At 41.0% G+C, this 17,274-nt stretch overlaps 1 protein-coding gene across 9 annotated transcripts in view; it reads left to right on the top strand.

Moving 5' to 3' along the window:
* The window catches only part of PATJ (PATJ crumbs cell polarity complex component), a 139,884-nt gene that overhangs the window by 33,370 nt on the left and 89,240 nt on the right, over positions 1 to 17,274 (top strand). For all 9 annotated transcript variants that reach the window (XM_051796330.1, XM_051796336.1, XM_051796322.1 and 6 more), the window contains 4 exons: positions 10,822 to 11,031; positions 11,908 to 12,027; positions 14,839 to 15,210; positions 16,178 to 16,298. In XM_051796330.1, coding sequence (XP_051652290.1) covers positions 10,822 to 11,031; positions 11,908 to 12,027; positions 14,839 to 15,210; positions 16,178 to 16,298 — 823 coding nt within the window. The remainder of the gene's footprint in view (positions 1 to 10,821; positions 11,032 to 11,907; positions 12,028 to 14,838; positions 15,211 to 16,177; positions 16,299 to 17,274) is intronic.

Consider the following 17,274-nt stretch of genomic DNA (forward strand, 5'->3'; position numbering starts at 1 on the left):
CAGCACTCAATGAGCTTCATGTTACCCAGACCGGAAGAAGCAGTATGAAGTGTGCTTGCTTTGGTCTGCCTGGGTCAGTGCTCCAGGGGTGTTACTCTAATCTAGCAACAGAAACTCCACAGCTGCCTTATCCCTGGGCTTCACTTTATTATCAGTAGCAGTTTTTTCTTACTGTTGAACGAAAGTCTTTTTTGCTGCACATTCAGCAGGTTATGTTTTGTCCTTCTCCCAGGGAGCATGGGAAAGAATTGTTTTCTCTTTTCTAACAAAATCACTGTGTAGTCATTCACGGCAGGAAGTGAAGCAATTTAAGTGTCTCCAAATATCTTTCCTCTTTTCTTTATGCCCCAAACAAACAGGCTCCAGATGTAGAGTTACAAAAAAGCAAACTGACTTATTTGTAGAAGGTGGTATTCAACTAGATTATATTTTTTTTTCCTTTCTTGGTCTGTTCAGCAGTGAGATGCAGGCTGGAATGCTTTGACACATTGCTGGCTAAACGTTTGCCCTCTTGTGATAATTTGAGCTTTGTCTGTCTTGTGATAAGTTTGTTATGAACAAAGGAGCATATTCACGTCTTTGTTAAGCACATTTTCACCTGATCATGTGATGGAAACCTGTGGCTTACTGGCAAAAGCTGCACAGCTGTATTAAAAAGCAGTTTTACAATGGCTATCAGCTTGGTACTGGGACAACTGATAAAGGCAGCTTTTCTCCCATCTCTACAACCCATCCACATTCATTAACATCAAAGTTCTGTAAGCCTCAGTACCAACTGTGTTGGTACTCATCTCACGGAGGATTTGCTTCTCTCCCCCTATGGGAAAGTTCTACATCCTTTAAATCATATTAAGCTGCTTCATGTGTAAAATAATTCTTAATAGTGTGTCATGAATTGAATTCAATGTAGCTTTTTGAAAAATTCTCTTGGAGTTCAGCTTAAATACTACTTTTCAGGATTGAAGAGCCTGTGAATGCAATTGAGCACATTCCTGGTAAAGTTTCTAGGGTGTTCATGATTAGTGGTTTCCAAAACCTCAGTGCAGCAGTACAAACACATTGGGAGACCAGAGACCACTTTAATAAGAAATCAAAGAGACTGTGTATCTCTGATGTGAGATACAGACAGATACGCAGAAATAGCTTGCTAAGGTACAGAGGAACTGGAGAACTTGGAGGCAGGAAGTCATTAGGGCTTGGGTATTCCCTACACTCGACTTGTGAAAGTCATCAGTCTGACTCTGAGAAGTTAGGAAGGAATCTCATAGAATCACAGAATCATTTAGGTTGGAAAAGCCCTCCAAGACCATTGAGTCCAACCGTTCTCCCAGTCAGGGGAGTTGTAGAGAGTGAGAAGGTCCCCCCGAGCCTCCTTTTCTCCAGGCTGATCTCCCCAGCTCCCTCAGCCTCTCCTTGTGCTCCAGACCCTTTCCCAACTCTGTTGTCTTCTCTGGACACACTCCAGCCCCTTTGTCTTTCTTGTGAGAGGCCCAGAACTGCCCCAGGGTTTGAGGTGTGACCTCAGCAGTGCCCAGCACAGGGGGATGATCACTACCCTGGTCCTGCTGGTCACACTACTGCTGACACAAGCCAGGTGCCGTTGGCCTTCTTGGCCATCCAAGCTGTGCACAGCCAGTTTCTCCAGGAGAATGCTGTGGGAATCAGTGTCAAAGGCTTTACTAAAGGCTCTGTAGACAACAGCCACAAACTCACCCACTAAGCACATGTCCTGGTTTTGGCTGGGATAAGGTTAATTTTCCTTCTAGTAGCTGATGCAGGGCTATGTTTTGGATTCAGCATGAGAATAATGTTGATAACACAGCAGTGTTTGAGTTGTTGCTAAGTAGCGACTAGTCTAACTCAAGGACTTCTCAGTTTCCCATGCTCTGCCAGTGAGGAGGTGCACAAGAAGCCAAGACAGTTGATCCAAACTAGCCAAAGGGATATTCCATACCAGAAAATGTCGTACTCAGTATATAAATGGCCAGGAGGGGCAAGTTGCTGCTCAGGGACTGGCTGGGCATGGGCCAGTGGGTGGTGAGCAGTTTGACTGTGCATTATTTGTTTTTCTCAGGTTTTATTCCTCTCTCTCTTTTTGTTAGGTCCCTTTATATTTATTAGTATTAGTATTGTTATTATCTTTATTCAACTGTGAAACTGTTCTTGTCTCAACCATGGGTAATCCCAGGCAAAACCCCAGGGTAGCACAAGATGAGGTTGGTCAAGAAGGACCTGCCTTTCCCAAACCTATGCTGGCTTGGCCTGATCCCCAGGTTGTCCTGTACATGCTGTGTGATGGCATTCAGGGTGATCTGCTCCATGACCTTCCTGGCACCAAGGTCAAGCTGACAAGCCTGTAATTCCCTGGATCCTCCTTCCAGCTCTTTTTGTAGGTGGGCATCACATCTGCCAACTTTGTTAATTGGGACCTCCCCAGTTAGCCAGGCTGGTAAGTGATGGAAAGTGGCTCAGTGAGCTCTTCCATCAACTCCCTCAGTACCCTTGCGTGGATCCCATCCAACCCCAGGGAGTTGTGTCTAAGGGATGTAGCAGGTCACTGACCATTTTTCCCTTGGATTATGGCACCTCCTTCTGCTACCCATCCCTTCCTTCTAAGGGGGTTGGGTACATGGAGAATAATGTGCCTTACTATTAAAGCCTGAGGTAAAGAAGGCATTAAGTACCTCAGGATTATCTTCATCCTATGTCACTGCATTTTCCTTAGCTCTCCTTTTGCTGTCTTAGATTCTTAGATTCTTAGATTCTCCTTAGCTCTCCTTTTGCTGTCTTGTAGAGCAAATTCTAGGAGCGTCCCTCCTGTCCTTTGTGAGCTGCAGCAGCCGGTGCTCTGGACAGTACCTGAGTTTGCAGAGAAACTGGAGCATTACTGAGAACATCTGTTTTTCTTTGCTTTGTCGCATATCCTTGATATAAATGCTGAGCAGTATTATTATTATTAACCTTTAGAAATGTTTTCCCTAGTCTCCCAGATTCTCCAGTCTGGTTGTTCTTTTTCATTTCCTGCTAGAAAGAATAGCTTTTAATAAAAACAAAAAACCCCAAACCAAAGAAATTCATTATTATTCCACAGATGTCTTCTGCCTGCGAGAGGAGGCGAGAATTTAAAGGGACAAAACTGTAGCTAGATTTTCTGTGAACCACTTGGTAAGTCTCAGCAAGAGTAAGATAATGTAGATGAGACTAGAGGAAACTGTGCTAAGCTAAGCTTAGCTGTGCTAAGGTCTGTCCTTGGGCATGTGGAGATGATGGAGCAATGGGCATGTAAAAGCTGAGCCCAGGCAGCTCCAAATCTGTTCTGAAACAATGAGATTTGAGGTGCATATTAGTGCTGATGGATAAGGAGGAAGTATCCTGAAAACTCATGGAAGTTATAAGGTATTTTGTTTTCTTAATACTTCACCCTTCTGGAGGATGCTGCTCCCCAAATCCTAGTAGTTCTGTTGCACTTGGAGTTTTTCTGTCTGTTTTCACTCTGTCTCACAGTAGCCTTAAAATTCTCTGCAACCTTTTTGCCTATCCTTCAATCTGCCCCACCATCCATACTGTTCCCTATCTCTGGAAGTGTTCCAGGCCAAGTTGGATGGAGTTCTGAGCAACCTGGAGAGGAAAATGTCCCTGCCCATGGCAGGGATGTTGGAACTGGATGAGCTTTAAGGTCCCTTCCGACCCAAAGCATTCTACGATTCTTTGGGCCAAGTCACTGTTTGCAGATCCTTGTTGGAAAAATAGTCTGTCCTATGTTCCCACTTTTCTTTTGCAGCTTTTTCTGTAGCCAGTCTTCCATAATTCCTGTGTTTGCTGTTTGTGAAGCAAGGCCTCCATGTAGAGGAGAGCTGTGGTTTGTGTGAAAACACATCCTATGCTTCCACAGGCTGTTCAAATTATCGAGGCCAGCACACTTCACTGGTGGAAGTGCTGCTGGGCTCTCTGGGTGGATTTTTAATTCAGGAATTCTTTGAATCCAAAAGCTGTCAAACCCACAACCTGCGTTAAGATCCACTGACTGCAGGCTGTGTAGGTGATACCATTTACACTTTTTCCCTTGGCTCATTGGCATTTTTTTCTTCATTCCCACACATCTCTATCCCTTCTTTATCTCATCACACAGTGGCTTTCCTCCACTTCCTTATGAGTTCAGGGATTTTTTTCTTATCTCTTTGGCTTTTCCCTGTAGTCAGCACTCAGTATGTTTTTACTGGAGCTGGAAAGTCTGAAAGTCTGAGATATTAAGAGAGTCTAATGAATGTAATCCCTGTGACTTTAGCTCTGTTGAGAGCAAACATGAAAGATGGATAAAACCTTAGATTGATTGAGAAGTTTGATAAATTAAAAGATATGCACCTCAGACATGCACCTGAGTCCACTGCACAGTGACACTTTCAGAACTCTCATAGTCAGTGCCTATCTTTGATCTTTTTGTTTGGAATAGCTGTACTGTGTAAGACCTTTTCCTTTTGATCATTCCCTGGGGGCACTTTGGTCCCAGCTCTCTGCTGCGTGTCCCTGTTGTGCAGGAGAAGAGCAGGCACTGTGCTGTGCTTCCCAGCTCTGCCAGACCCACGCAGGTTTGAGTCATCGCTGGCCACCGTGTTCCTTCTTGCTGGAGAAGGCTGATATGATTTCAGATCCTGGATGATGAAAGCCTAGTGTGGGAAACCCATCGTGCCACCTCCTCCTCTTATTTTGCTGTTCTCTCTCCTCCTTTGGGTGGGGCTCGTGTGTGTTTTGTTTCTGTGTTTTTTTTTATCTTTCCCTGTGAATTCCTGTTTCTTTGCTGACATTTCCCACAACAGAAGTTTTGATTAATGCCGGCTGCACGCTAGAGCTTCTGAAATTCATTGCTTTATTCCCTCACTGCAGATCAATAAATAGTTATGTTTTATTTCCAGTGCTTTGCCTTACATCACAACAAAGTTCAGCATTCCTCCTTGAATACTGCTCTGTATTTAAGTTTGTGTTGCTTCAGCACATCAGCCTGTAGTTTATTTCTTTGGTACAGCCAGAGGCTGTGCGTTGTGTAATCTTCTTCCTAAGTAGTCCTGCTAACTGTAACTGCAGTCTAATACGGATGGAAGAGGCAGAAAGAGTTCTAAAACGCTTCGAATTTCACTCTGATGCAGTGAAAAAACCCGAAAAACTAGTTGAGCACTTTCTCAGGGATGTTTTTCCAGGCTTTAGAGTACCTTTGGCAGTTCCTATGGCCAACTGCTGTAAACGTGCTGGAGTGAATGAACAGAAGATTTGGACCTTGAGTCTCAATCCTAAATTGAGGCCACCTTAAGGCGGGAATCAGACCTCACTCACAGCTGGCTCTCCCCCTCTTCCTTGTCTGTTGGGAGGTACTTAGTGCTTTGAAGAGGCTGCAGGGTGCTTATCAGTCTTGACTCTTGCATTCCATTGGCATTATTGGTGTTGCTGTGGAGGGTGACTCTGCAAAGGGAACAACTGGCACTTCATAAAATGAGAGCGTGGATGAGTATTTTGAGTAATTTCACAACACTGAGCATACAGGTACATTACTCATGTGCAGTTCTACCTTTGTCCTACATAATAGTAACATAAACATAAAATACTTTTGGTTCTTTTCATTGTTAACAAGTGTATTTTCCTTGTACAGCATCAACAGTGTTGTGTCTCAGAGTCTTCCAGTCTGGTATCTTATTCACTGAAGAGTTTTAAATATGGATATGTATGTTAGACCTGGAAGTGATCCCATGCAAAATGCAATGAAGCCGGGTTGCTCTGACCTCTGAGCTTGAACACGCTTGTTTTGGCTCTCTCACAAAAACCTGCAGTATACAAATTTGCACTTGTAAAAATGTTCAGATAAATCAGAAAATGGTACAGGAAAAAAAAAGTTTCAAACTGTTTCTTTTGGGATCCTTCACCATGCTGTTTTGCATGTGTGTTTTTGTGGCAGCAGGCAGTTTGTTGCTTGAAGAAAGCTGAAATATTCTAGGAAGTCAGGCGAGCTCGATTTAGATCTTAAGCGATGCCAAAACTAATATAGCCTGTAACTAAGTGAGAGTGACTTTGCACAGGGAATGTCAGTCACCCACAGCTTTGTCTTACATTTTCATATGAACCTTTCAAAGAGGAAAACACAAACAAAACCCCAGAAAACCTGGTAGCTGCTTCCATCCAATGGAGTTGTTGCCTGGGCCGGGTTGCTCCTCATCCTCAGCCTAGTGAGGGTCTGCTGGGGCTGGGGGCTGGACAGATGGGGATGGACTTGTTGGAGCATGGAGTGCCTGTGGTGGTGGGAGCTGGGCTGGCCTGGAGTGCCCTCTCTTGGCTGCTGCACACCTCACAGTTCGGAAAGGACAAGAAAGAGTCAGCCTGGTTTATCATTTCAGTTTTCCGGTGTGATGGACAGAGGTAAGCTGTGTTGGTTCTGTCTCCAGATTTGCTTCCTAAGGCCCTCTGACAGCTGAGCCTGGTGCCCATGGCAGTCGAATCACTTGAAGCCACAATAAAGTTACGGTTCCAGCATTGCACGTAGGACTCTCTTAACTTGCTGCTCCTGGGACTCTTAACATTTTAGCAGAGCTCAGGTTTTTAAGAGACCTCATACTGCTCCAAATCCAGGGATCCCAGAGGCAGCAACTGCAGTGGCCCCTGATTGACTCTACGCTGCTAAATGAATCCAGAACAAATGAGGCTCTGAAAATAATAAGAAAAATTTGACACCTGGACTCCAGGAAACATTTGTGGATTTTGATGAGGAGCATGGGGGGGGAAGGGAAAACCTGTGGTTCAACATAGTTAAATATATGGTGTGCTAAGTATGAATAAATTGTGACTATTTTAAACAAGTTCATATTACTCTGTGGCTGGCTCGGGCACAAAGGGATAGACACCAACCACAAAGTACAAGTTCTTTAAAGGGTTACCTGAAGGCCAATGTCCTGGGCTGCTGAAGCTGCATGGCAGGGGGGCAGCTTTCAGCGTTTATACAAGTGGCAAACTTTTCTACATGTAACTCTTTCTTTTAAAAAAAGGTTGGTGTCAGTGCTTGAGAGTTAAGGGGGGTTGTCTCCTCATAGCTTTACTTTGCAGTCCAGTTCCTTTCTTCATTGTTCATAAATGATTCGTTTGTGTAAAGAAATCCTGCAGTAAAGGTAAAAGTTCCTCTTTAATGGTACCAAGCCTGGTTTATGATGATCTTGGAGGTCTTTTTGACTCTTAATGATTCTACTATTCATATTCATTTCAAGACGACCAAGTTGCATGGGGTTGTCTAGTGCACTCTCCCTCTGCTCTGATGCAAAGTCACGTAATAATTTCTTGAATTACTGAACTTGAGTCCCTTCTGTATCCTGAGTACCATTGCAGCAACATCTCAACGCTGGGTTTGGAGCGAGAGAGTTTCTCCCCAGCCTGTAAACTCCATCCAAATAAATGAGCCTTTCACTTTGAAGCACAGACTGAATTCTGGTCCTGACTGCTAGTAGCTAAAAATCACTTACTGTCTGGCTTAATGTTAGGCAAGTAAAATGAATCTAGAGCCTCAGGGTGGGTGTACAGTCACAACTAGTGCTGTTTAGTAACTTGGAATGGTTTTAGCTGGTCTATTAACATGGAGACAGCCCAGAAAGCCCAGTGTGGGAGTGAACTTGCCTTTTAACTATCCTAACTATATACAAGCTGTACCTTTTGCAGTTAGTACAGAATCTGTTTTTTATCCTGCTGCTAGCCCTGCTTTCTTTCAAAAACAAGACAGCAACCCACACAGTCCAGTTGCACTCCCCATTTAGAAAATGTGAATGTGAATTTGATGTTTGCTGTCTTGTTTTAGCAGGTGGTGTTCTTTAGGGTGGTCTTGGACTCGAGTGTAAATCATAAGGCAAGATATAAAAAAACCCCCCAGTGTTCCTTTGGTTTTGATAAGGAAAGGACCGTGCAATCCACAGTTGCAATAGAATATTAATATATTTACATGATTATACTTGAAATTCGGTAGGTCTGTGTCTTCTTGTGCAGCTTTTGTTGCATTCCTTATGGCAATGGCATCATGATTCAGTTACTGGGATCAACTCAGGTTTTACAGCACTGCTGGTGTTCCTGCCTTAGCTCTCACTGTGCAGTTTATCCTGCTCTTCTCTCCCTGTGCAACAGCTCCCTCTGCTTGAAATCAACAGTGGAATTGTAACCCCTGTTTTCTGTTTGCCTGAACAACAGTTTTTAATATGGGCCCCTTTTCTGAGATTTCTGCTGCTGCTCTTCGTGAAGCAATTCCAATGCGTGTTGTGAAGCAGCAAAAATAACCACATTGTCCTCAAAACTTCGCTTCATAAGAGCTGTTTCTTTCCAGGAGTTCTCTTCATTTTTATCCTGAGGAAAGCTAGTTGGAACACTTTTTTCAGTTAAATTATCTCTTAACAAAACATGATGATTTACTGAGCAAAAATGTTTTTATTTCAGTGATAAGTTGAAACAGGACTGCTTCTCATTAGAAATGCAGTAGTTAGGCCACTGACCTTGAATATCTGTACATAAAAAGCTAATGGTGAGATTCCCATGTCCTACCTAAATGGTTTGGATTCAGAATCTGAAAAAAGAGCAGCTTTGGATCAAACAGAGCAGGGTTTGAACCTGGTCCCCAAGTCTCAACCGTACCATAATTACTGGACCAGTCATTCACTCACAGAATTTTTGTTGGCTTATCTGCATGGGTAAGGGTGAGTGCTGGGTTTGTTTTGTTCATTTTTTATCAATATAGCTAAGCCAGCAGAAGTCATATTATAAAAGCTGTTGTGTCAGCAAAGGTGTAGTTTTGCTGAGAGAGCTTTCACCCATTTAGGGAACCAGCATAAACCTTCCTTGCCACGGCAAGATGAGCCCATGATAGGAAAACTTGCTGGTTTAGTTCTACAGTAGAGCTTTCCTAATGTGAACAGTGCCTTGCTTGCTGTAAAATGGCTGTGTTGACACAATCCTGGGTTTGCAAGAACATCCAAAAGGTTATTTTTAATTTGCATTGAAGCAAACCCGAAGAGTAAAAATACCACAAAAGTCTATGTTTGTTCTATGGCCGTTGAGCTGTTTGGGCACAGAGGCAAAGCCCACTCTGAGCAAAGGGCTTTAATTTAAAGCGGTAATTTTAATTGTCAAAATTCAACACTTAAAGCAAACCCTCTTTTTTTATAAATATTTTGGAATTTGTATGGATTCTCCTTCTGAACTTCCTGCGTTTTGTTTTGCTTCTAAAAATTTCCAAGCTGGATGCAGTGTGTGGCTGTCTTGCTGTTGGAAACACATGGAATCCTTCCCCTGGGCACTGTGTGTGGCAGGTTTGGGCACAGACAGTCAGACAAACGGAGCTCCTTGGCACAGATTCAGGAGGCAGAACACAGAGAAGCTTCTGGGCTTGATTATCAAGACATGATACTCATGAAGAAGCTTCTTCTGTGCAGTGCGGATACCCAGGGTTTGGGAAGATTATAAAATAGCAGGATTAAGCAGTAGAACAGGAGAGAATTATTGCTGATATGGGTTTACTTGAATCCAGCTTCATCATGGCTTTTCCTGCTAAACTCTAATTTCAGGTCTCTAATTTCAGCCTTTTACAGATATTACAGTCATTGCCTCATATGTTTGCACATACCTTAAAAAACATGTGCCCTTGGAAAGCAGTGTATAGTCATATAAAAATAAAGGGTTTAAAAAGCATTCCTGTTTTCAAATTAACACTGAGGTGCTGAATTCATGGTGGTCTTTGTGATTTGAATTTTGCCCTTTTTTTTATCCCTCCCATGCCCTGAGTAAGATGCAAGTCCTAAGGGAAAAACAATCCATGATTATGCACTTGGAGACCCAGTGCATGCAAGGAGCATTTCTGAACTCTGTGAGCCCTTACCAAGGGGGAGAAAAGCTAATTGTAATTTTAACAAAACAAACGAAAAAAATTTTAAAAACCCATAAATTTGTTTTGTGTCTCTTTCTGCCACTGTATAATAATTTATAGTAATTTAATTGGATTGAGGATCGTTTGTTAAATGGTTGCATGCATGATAGAAGTGGTACAGGACACAAAGCAGAGGCTAATTCTGGGGAAAAAATAAGTGAAGTTAATATCTTTGCATCAGTTTACAAGCCTTATCAATGTGTATAATATTTTCTGCTTCACATTCTCTATATCCACCAATACAGTATTCCTTGTCTTCAGTAATAATCTTAGTTACTCTTCTGTTTCTGTCTCCTGTACCTTAAGGAAGCTTCAAGGGTGGAGAAAATGTCTTTTATAAGTTGTCATGTGCAGTTGACAAAGCAGAAACACTGCAGTAACAGAGCAAATGTAAAACGCTATTTCTTGAATGTTTTGGGGGTTAATTTTAGCTTAATATTTTTAATTAAATTTCTAATCTTGCAATGGTTCCTTTTACCGTCAGTTTTGCTGCTCTGGAGCTCTCAGGTGACATGCAGAATGGTTATTTTCTGTGACATTAGCTCGTCCCAGGCTGGATGGAGGCTTGTGGAAGGGTGCCAGTGTTGTTGTTCTATTTGCAGGTTGGCCTGGCTGTGCCTGTGTGTGTAAGGAGAAGGCAGGTAGGGTATCGGTCACCTTTCAGATCTGAAAATTTCTTAATGGATTAGGCAAGTGATGGAATATCTTTCTTTTTGTGAACTGTAAGCCTTGGCAGTATTAGCAGACAGTCCTTTTTGAATGTCTCAGCAGGCTTCCGTTCTGTAGCATTAAATGATGAACGTGCTTGAGTGCTCTTTACATACTCCAAATAAACATCATCCTTCAAGGCTTTCACTTGGGTTTTTTTCAATTTTTTTTTTTCCTCCCCACAGGATCCCTTGGATCCAACAAGAACAGCCATTGTGATCAGCTCCTTGGTGGCAGGTGGAGTAGCTGAGCGTGGTGGGGAGCTGTTACCGGGGGACCGCTTGGTCTTCGTCAATAAGAAACATTTGGACAGCGCCACTTTGGCAGAGGCAGTGGAAGTGTTGAAATCTGTGCCCCCAGGTACTGTTTCTCTTGGAATCTGCAAGCCTTTGGTGGTAAGGACTGATTTTAACTTTTTTTTCCTTTGGTCCTATGACTGGGCTGTTGTATTTGGGGGGAGAATTTAGAATGGAAATATGCGTGCGTCTGGAAAGCAACTAAGTTGCTGTGCATATGCCTCAACATGTCCAGAAATCCTGGCAAATGGGCATCTCAGTGTCCAAAAGGTCTGACTGGAAAACCAGCATCCTCAAGTTCCTCCTTAAAGAACATCCACGTGGAATCAGGAGACGTGTCTGGGCAAACCCATGTGCACTGTGCGTAGGTGTAACGTGGCTCAGGCAATTCAGCAAATCAGTTAAATATGTGCTGAAGTCCATTTCACTCTAAGACACTGCTAAGTGCTTGCTTGAGCTCCACTGACATCAAAGAAACTTAATCTGTTTGAAGTCAAGACTGTAAATTCAAGCAGAATTTCCTTTTTCTGGAATCAGGGCTTTGGAACAGACAGTAGTTTACTGGAGAACGCTGCACTATTGTTCATCAAGGGCACCCAGGCAAAATTAATTAAAGCCCCAGCTAATAGAAAGTGCTTGTAATTCAAAGTGGTAGAGGAGTGGTGAAATAGGAATGTAGGAAGGCTGTTAAATACATTCTTTTCTTTTCTAAAATGTGATATTTCATTGTTCGTATCCTCGTATTTGTCTTTCTTTCCGAAACATCTCTATTTTTTAGTGTATCTGAATTATTTTTTTGTGTATCTGAGCCAGTATCTTCAAAAAACAGAAACTGTTGTCTTCATCTTCTCCATTTATGACTTTCCACATTTATAATTCTGTAGGGTTGATTCTCCCTGTACTTTTTAATTTATTGAAAAATGTGGGAATTTTTTTGTTGTTTTCCTGACTCATCATTTGGATTACCTTCTTTAGGGAGAAAGCAGAGAGGAGGAGAACATGCACAATGTGGATACCAGCAGCATTAAAACCAGCCCTGGGTCTCCAGAACCAATAGATAACATTAATTTCTCAATAATACTTGAAGCACCACAGGTATTTGGTTATTTTTTTCGTTCAACTAAAGTTTACACAGACAGGAAATAATATTTTAAAGTAAAAAAATTTTTTGGAGATAAGACCGGCGTATTGGGTAGACTTCAGGCTGGATTCCCTCTGAAAAAGCCTCTTAACAGCAAACTGTGTGCAAAATGTGTTGTGAACAGAGAACACTTACCAATGCAGTTCCCAGACTGCTTTATCAAATTTATTATGTCATTAAAATACCTTGGGTTACCTTGGATATGAAATAGGAATGCTGTGTTAATATTACTCAAAAGTAGTGAGTTCAGCTTTGCAAAAAAGGTCAGGTATGGAAGCAGAATGCTTTTGATTATAATGAAGCAAAACAAAAAAGTAGTTTAGTGTATAAGTCACGCTTGAAATATGTTCTTCTTTATAGCCTTCTGATGTTCTTTGGAGTGATTTCTTTGCTCTCTTCCTCAATTCTCCTCTTTCTTATTTTCTGAGAAATAATTCTGTTTATTGTGAGGAGGGATGTGGCGCTAAAGATAGTGAGAAACTCAAATACTGAGGTAATAGGCAATAATATTGCAGTACTCACCAGTGCAGAGTTAGAGAGATGTGGATATCTTTTAATTTTCATCTGTTCTCGAGTGCTTTGCAGAATTCACACTGGTAAATGCATTCTTTTTAGACCAGAAAAGACAATGCCAGAATCCTCCAGAACTGAAACACAGGAAGAAAAATAAATTCTAGATTTTCTTGTAGCTAAGCATATTTACATATCTCTAGATGCAAACAGATTAGAACCACCAAAAGGAGCAGTATTATGGGGCAGATGTAGGTATATATGAAGAAATTAATCTGGATAATGATAAATGATATTTACTGATTTTCATGGTGTAAAGTGGAGTTTGTTGTTTTACGGGTGCATAGGAAGGGTTCCTGACACAGAATTAGTCTTCTGCTAACTCAGATTGTTTCTCTGCTTCCTAAATAAAACTAATGTTATTACTTTTAAAGAAAGTATTTTATCTTAAAGTCCTACTGAATATAGAAACTGGACCTCAGAGGTGTTTGGTTGCATTTTGTTTCACCTCATGTATAAGAGCATTGGTAATAGCTAAAATTTCCATCCATTTATTATCTTATCTGCTCATATAAGAGCCAAGAGTGGTGTGTCATGATGGCTCCCACTCTGATGTGCTGACAAAGCTGAATTTCAACAACAAAAAAAAAAAAGAACTTGGATATTTTATTTGCTACCACAGTAGACTTTATGTCATATTTGCAGCATTCCCTGTGCCATTGGGAGCGTCTGCTGCTGCAGTGCAGCAGTCGAGGATGATACAGAGCAAACTGCTGGATCAGTAACACAAATTGTGTGTGGTTCTGAGCTCAGGCAACTGTTTTATGTAACGATGGAGTTGGTGGAAGTGTTGGGAGAATGATGCTGCAGGAGTGAAGTGAAACTAAATGGAATAAAGATGTAGAGAATTTGGATCTCTTCAGACTGGGTGTTTTGTGAGATCGAGGTACACAGGTCAAATAGATTAAAGGAACATTTAATGCTTATGAAAAATGTGCTAATTTCTAGATGGCTGGTGTTCTGCTTTTGTGCCAGCTGGTATTGACTGCATTGTTTCCTCATGCTTTTGCCTCTCTCTTGTTTTCTCTCCTGCCTCTCACTTGAATTATACAAACATCTTGGCAGCGTCTGAGGGTTTTTCTTCTGTATTTGTACAAATGTAACAACACAGGGTTCTGATATTAAAGGTCAGAAATGGTGCAGTAGCTTGGGGAGTCTGGAAAGGGGCAGGAAGCAGAAAGAAAAACATTTTGAGTGAGGAACCCTGAATCTGTAGATTGTTTTCGGAGTTTGAGGGTTCGGGGCCTTGAAGATAGGTTTTGAGGTTCTTCAGGCCACACAGACTTGGTGGCCTGACAAAGGAAGGTAAAACCTTTCTGTGTGTAGCAAAATTCTGGTTCCAGTGCAAGGTATAAGGTCTCTGATGCCTGTGCAGACTCACTGTGAGCCAATGAACAGCACTCCATTCCATTTGGGAGAAACAGGGATTACTGGAAATTGGGGAGGCACATGACAAATCCCAGAAAAGGAACAGTTGAGTGAGATCTTTCAGAGTGGATTTTTGTACTTTTTTTCTCTTGGTTTTGTTGTTTGTTTTTTGGTTTTTTTCCTCTGTGATTTGAATTGAGTAGAAAAGTGAGTGCTGTTCTCTTTAAAACAGGAAGGGCATTAGATACTGATCATTTTATATCCATGGGTCATCTATTTCCCCTCTGACCTAGGTTAAATATTGTGTGGAATACCCAAGGTAGGACAAAGGACTATGGCTTTTGGTTTGTGGGTTTGTTGTTTTGGTTTTTTTTTTTAATTGCTGGTATTGTTGCATGAGCAAACTCTTCAGTTGTTTTTTATTTAGCTGATGATATTGTAAGAAATGTACATAAAACAGGTAGGTCTGAAGCATGGAGATACTTTAACCAGATTTATATATACTTTTTCCTGTAGGTTTTGTAGTGTTAATTAATAATTTTTGCCTAACTTCAGTCCAGATTGGTTTTTTTAAATGGCTGCAACCATATCTAAGCTGTGCAACTTTAATTTTGTTATATTTAAAAAAATCATTGCACTGTCTACTTTTGGCATTAAAATCATAAGTCAGAGAGTCTGTTTTCTTTTAGAATTTGCGAAAGGTAGAAGATTTTCACTTTAAAAATCAGGATGTACTTTTAATATGCATAAAAAACCATAGTTTTGAAAGAGTTAAGAGGAAACATAATGGTAAAAATCTGTCTATATTCCTGTAATGTTCTGTGCAGGGTTTCAGAGATGAAACACCTTTTAAAGAAGAACTTGTTGATGAACCACATTTGGACTTGGGAAGGTCATTTCAGCTTTCTCAAAATGATGATGAGGATGAGAGGGAGTCCTGGGAGATGTGTGAATTCCTGAAACCGAGAACAGAAGACATGGATGAAGAACGGGAAATGCTGGTAGATGAAGAGTATGAAGAAGACTCAGACTTCCTGAAATATAAAGCATCCTGTGGACAAAAGGCAACTTCAGACAGGAACCTTGATACAGAACGGTGGGCAAAGCAACTGGAGAGTACTGAAATAAAAGACTTGAGATCCAGTATTAATTTAAGTCCAGAACAGTCCCTGGAATATCCATTCAGTAAAGATCAAACGGTAAGGAATGCTGTGCTGGTGTCAGTGCTGTACCCTCACCATGGAACCCAGACCTAAGGGCAAACTCCAGACCTAAACTCTATTTAATTTAATTACTTGGGTACCTCTAACAGAAACCTTTTGTATGTTTTGGAAGGTTCTTTTGGTTACTTATTGGGTGCATGTCAGTAACAGCAGAATGTCACTTCAGGATTTTAATAGTCCAGAGGCTTCATTGAAAGGAAGTGAAATTTTTAATCCAAATCAGTTTCTTGAGCCAGATGATAGTGCAGTTGAGCGAAAAATGATATGGTGGAAGCAATTGTAACAAGGATATTGGTGGATAAAGGAGTAGGAGAAGACAGAACTTCAGGTAAATTGCAGAATTCCCATTTATATGTCCTTCTCAAGAATTCTGAGAGTTATTTTTTCCTTCTGATTCTTTGTTCATTCCCTTACCAAAGAAAAAAGTGATAATATCAGCCTCCCATGCACCAGCTTCTGAGGTGTGTGCTTCTATATGAAAAAACTGAAGTGGAAAAGGATTTAACATTACAACCACAGAGAATTTCAGGTTTTGTTTGGCATGTCCCATTATGCACTATGTACATAAACAGGCTAAAATGCAACTTCTACTGAAAGTTTTATACCAGAGTGCACAATATTAAATTTATATATTTTTTACTTATAAACAACAAATGAGCAAGAGTAAAGAACTTTTTGTCTGAATTACATTGAGTAGAAAGATACGGTTGCTTTATATTGCAATTGCATGTAACATTTTTCATACCTCTTCTTAATATAGTGCGTAAATGAGCAGTTAGTATTTAAATTAGCAGTTAGCATTTCATAGTTATCTGAATAAATATGAATGTAGCTGAGAAAATGTGTATGTTTGCTGTAAAAATTAATGTTCCTGTCAAATACCTCTGTGTAAGTTAATACCGTTGCTTTCTAACTTTAATTACTTTTTTTCTCCTCTGTGAAGTGTGAAGAAAATGCTACTATAAGGTCACTCTTTCCTGGAACCACAGCACACAGTGGCTACCAAAAGGACATATTTGATATTGAAACTACTCAGTCAGAAGAAAAAAGCAAGATGGATTTAGGTTTGTTAGAAGCTTTTCCTTTATCTTATAATTTCATATTTACAAATTTAAATTTTATACCAAAATACAAATTCTTTCAAATAATACAGTATTTAAATGAAGACTTTTACAGGCTCAACACAGTCTGGCTTTAAATAGGTTTCAGCTTTATAATCTTTCTTCCTCCTCCAAATCTGGGCAGGTTTAGATTAGAAGTTAGGAAGAAAATTCTTTAATCAGAGATTGGTGAGGCCCTGGCACAGGTTGCCCAGAGAAGCTGTGGGTGCCCCATCCCTGGAAGTGTCCAAGGCCAGGTTAGATGGGGCTTGGAGCAGCCTGGTCTAGTGGAAGGGGTCCCTGCCCATGGCAGGGAGTCGAATGAGATGAACTCTAAGGTTCTTTCCAACCCAAACCATTCCATAATCTTTACCCACAGTTGTCAGAAATGATACTGAAATGGGCTGCAACTTTGTTCTGCCTGTGGAAATCACTTTATTCTGATGATGTCCCCAGGAGGGGGATATTCTGATAACTGATGTCCCCAGGAGGACTCTGTGCATAAGGAAAATAGCTTATTGCTGTAACCTCTGTCAGGAATTTTTCTCAGTCACTTTTGACTGCTAACTGTATAGATTTTTGCACTTAAAAAAAATTTTAAAAATTAAGTAACAGGCTCTGGAGGTGACTTTACCACAACCAAAAATTTGTGAGGGAACTCTGTAGTAGATATTGCCCCATATCTTGGTTTTGTAATCTGTGTTCAAGAGCAGAGTTTCTCCTTGTCAGATGGCCAGACATGGGTGGTTAGAATTTGGTAGATCATCAGGGAAATAAATTTATCAACCTGCCTGAAGTAACACTCCCTGGTTGGGAGGAAGGAGATTGGGCTGTTTCCTGTCTTTGCCACCTGCACCTTGTGCAGCAACTGCTGTGTGTGAGCTGCAGTGACAGACTGGAACTCTGGTGGTTCCGTTAATGTTGATGCTTCTGTCACCAA

The sequence above is a fragment of the Manacus candei genome, unplaced genomic scaffold, assembly GCF_025592945.1.
Source record: "Manacus candei isolate 608988 ecotype Guabito, Panama unplaced genomic scaffold, ASM2559294v1 h1tg000005l, whole genome shotgun sequence".
NCBI lineage: Eukaryota > Metazoa > Chordata > Aves > Passeriformes > Pipridae > Manacus > Manacus candei.